General features: G+C 41.4%; 1 protein-coding gene across 1 annotated transcript; it reads left to right on the plus strand.

Annotated features, from left to right (window-relative positions):
• The first annotated feature begins 608 nt into the window (after positions 1-608).
• On the plus strand, positions 609-1,403 carry LOC108036936 (NADH-quinone oxidoreductase subunit B 2). Its single transcript, XM_044459127.1, has 2 exons — positions 609-646; positions 725-1,403. Exon 2 carries the CDS (start codon positions 726-728, stop codon positions 1,362-1,364), a length of 639 nt encoding a protein of 212 aa, XP_044315062.1. The 5' UTR covers positions 609-646; position 725; the 3' UTR covers positions 1,365-1,403.
• Positions 1,404-3,569: the final 2,166 nt, after the last annotated feature.

Consider the following 3,569-nt stretch of genomic DNA (forward strand, 5'->3'; position numbering starts at 1 on the left):
TGTCGCCTCCGTAATGAGCTCGAGCATCGATTGCGTAAGCTCTCCGCGGATGCATCTGTCCCAAGTCCCGGATTGCATGTCCCCAGGTCCTCAGGTCCCATTAAATACCCAAGTGCAGCAGCGGGGGATGGCGCTGCTGCAATCAGCTAATAATTTCCTTTTAAACGATCTCGGCTCGAACTTCGATGCTGCATGAATGGAGGCCCCATCTTCATGCGTATTTATGAGCCCATCGATTCCTGTTCGCTGTCCGCCCAGCGTTTAGGTGCCTTGGTTTTTGGATTGATTTTGACGCCAAGCGGTGGCGTTAAGGGGAGACAAACGGGATTGGGAGCTAAATATTCGAATAATATATGTATTTAAAAGGGGTCGGGGCTAAGGTGTAAACGAGTATCGTAAATTATTAATCGTTTTTTTTAAAGGTGAAGTTAGGACAAGAATAAACAAAATAGTTGTTTTTATAAAGCTGTGAATGTAACTATGAACCAAGTTCGTAATGTCGAATTTAATGTAAAATACTTTGCACTTCTACCTTGTCCATGCAAGGGATTAAACGTTACTTTTGGTATTTGTAATTACTAATTTATACATTTACTTTCATAGCAAAATCCGTCAAATATAAATGTCAATATCAGAAAATACGAAAGTAAGTTTTTATATTTTTCATTATTTTTTCATTGCAAGTACAAAATAAATAAAATTAATATACTTTAAATCTTGTAAGGATGATAAGTTCCCTGATTTTATCCAAAAACGCTGGCAGGCTGTTGCTTTCCCGTGGATCGGCGTTACAATCTCAGTGGCTTCGTGGGCAGAAGACCATGCCGGTGTACGATTACACCTGCCAGAATCCTCCGAAGTGGGGTTACTCGGCCTTTGGGAGGGACCAGAAGACCTGGGGCGAGTGGACCTGTGCCCGGTTGGACGACCTGCTGAACTGGGGCCGCAAGGGATCGCTGTGGCCCGTGACCTTTGGCCTGGCCTGCTGCGCCGTGGAAATGATGCACATCGCCGCCCCCCGATATGATATGGATCGTTTCGGAGTGGTGTTCCGGGCATCTCCTCGCCAGGGAGACGTCCTGATTGTGGCTGGAACTTTGACCAACAAAATGGCACCGGCTTTTCGCAAAATTTATGACCAGATGCCGGAACCCAGGTGGGTCATCTCCATGGGAAGTTGCGCCAACGGAGGTGGCTACTACCACTACTCGTACTCGGTGGTGCGGGGCTGCGATCGGATTGTTCCGGTGGATATTTACGTGCCCGGATGTCCGCCCACCGCCGAAGCCTTAATGTATGGCATTCTGCAGCTGCAGAAGAAGGTTAAGCGCATGAGGACAATTCAGATGTGGTACCGGAAGTAAATAATAACATAAAAAGAGTTAACTAAATAAACGCCATAGCAATTAGTTTTGGTTTCACTATATAAGATTGTCTTAAAGCATAAACAAAGAACATAAGTAAACATAGTTTAAGATCTTAGTGTGCGATAACAAGAGAGATCTGCTCTTTATTTACCCTAATTTAGTCATAAAGTCAATTAAATTGGACTCGTGATAGCGCAATAGTTTAAAACTACAACGCTTAATAAGTTTGTTTTTAAGAGTAGTACAAAAGTAATAAATTAATTTAAATTTCAAAAAACGTAATCCAAGAAAGTATTTTAATAGGCAAAAAAAGTACAGTTCCTAATAAAATTGTTGATTTTTGTGAAATATGTAGAAACCCTTCTCAAGTGTTGTAACCTCTTTTTTTAGATTAAGATTCTTAAGGTTCCCCTTGATCCTACCAAAAGCCGATCTGCTTAACCCAAAAACAAAGTCAAAGAGTTAAGCGCATCAGTTCCAGCATATCCAGAAAATCCTTAGTTCAAAAAGTCGCTTAGTCAGCGAAATAGGGCTCGTGCTCACCTGCACTTGAATGGCATCGAGGATCAGTTTCAAGTTCAGAAAAGGATCTCCGGAGAGAGTCCTGCAGACAATGTCCAGGGACAATAAACACTTCTGGCGGCACTGACTCTCAAGTGCCGATGAAATATGAAGGGTTCTTGAAACATGTGAAAGGATTTTGTTGTTTGCCTCTCGAACAAAATCCCTAAAATCCTTTTTGCGAATCTGCCGACACCGAGCACTTGAACTTGGTGGGAACATCATTAAATCCTCGCTCGAGTGCGGTGAGTGCATTAAATTATGGGACAACCATCGCATTAGTGTAATCCATGTGCGACACACCCACAAAACTGGGAGTTCGGGCCTGAATGGAAACTCTTGAAACTGAAAGACATGAATGAAGGATCTCATTCATTGAGCCCGGTAAAAGGACCTGCACTTAAAGGTCGAGACAAAAGCGCAGCAGGCAGCTCGCTGATCCTCGACGATCCTCGGGGATCCTGGGAATCCGTCCGTGACTCGGACAATTCCAGCGAATAAGAATGGCTGGGTCTGCGTGGAAAAATTAACTTGTCTCAATCGCACAGCAATAAAAATTAACAACAAAGCCACTGGCAACATGTTTGCCTCCATTGTGCAAGCATTAAATAAATTTAACAGCTCAATGACTTGTCGAAAGGTGCAGGGAGAATCCGGAGAATCGGAATCAGTGGAGCGTTCGCGTCCAGGCAACCATATCTTAATTAGCAGACCACGGCCTACATTAACCTTAATTTTTGCTCTTTTTTATTTTACTGATTTCTGCTTAATTGCGGCGCCGAGGCGCCAACGAAAAAACTTCACAGATGCACCCAGAGAATATTTTTGAGTATTTAAATATACATATAACATATATAACATATTTAAAGAGTTTACTGGGAAATGTAATATTATGTCCAGCATGCAGCAATTAAGCCCATTTGAGTCAATTTATTCGATTCAGCTATAATATCTGTAGGTAATTCAAAATATTTATATAGGTAAAGGAAAGGTATCAAAAAACGAAGGTTTTATTTATAATAATAATTTTTTAATTTCTAACTTTAAAGAATTTAATTAATTTAATTATTACCATCAACCATTTATTTATAGCGTTAGTCAGATATATTGGTCACCTTAAACATTTTGAATCTATACTTTTTTTTAGCTTAACAATATTTTTAAATTATAACATTTAATTTAAGATTATTGAATAATTTTAACAAAATATTTTCAGTGAACTTTCAGTGGCTCTTTCACCGCAATTTTCAGTGGAGTGTCCAGCGGCGCATGCTCAGGATTTGCACTTGAGTGAAAATCTGGTAATCTGGGGTCGGGGTTACGACCACCGAGGTGGGTCCTACCTGCAGATCCATAGCTCGTCAGTGATTGTAACCCCCTTTTCTGGACAGAGGGTTTGGGTACGGGCAATGTTCCACGGGTCATAAATTACGTCAGACCATTTCGGGCAGATATGCCCAACGAATTGTGTGTTTAACACCTAATCGCCCGTAATGCTCGTTGGCCGATTGTGAGGTCCTCCAAAAAACTGACTCGCCGCCAAAATGGGTCCAACAATAAACCCGAAAAGCAGCATCTAGTTTCATTCATTCATTCCCTCAGTCATTCTGGCATTCATTCATGGCCTCATAATGAAATTGT

Source organism: Drosophila rhopaloa, unplaced genomic scaffold, assembly GCF_018152115.1.
Source record: "Drosophila rhopaloa isolate 14029-0021.01 unplaced genomic scaffold, ASM1815211v1 contig_178, whole genome shotgun sequence".
In the NCBI taxonomy this organism is placed as follows: Eukaryota; Metazoa; Arthropoda; class Insecta; order Diptera; family Drosophilidae; genus Drosophila; species Drosophila rhopaloa.

Coding starts and splice junctions, on each gene's coding strand:
- LOC108036936 (XM_044459127.1), top strand. CDS start 726: ATGATAAGTTCCCTGATTTTATCCAAAAACGCTGGCAGGCTGTTGCTT.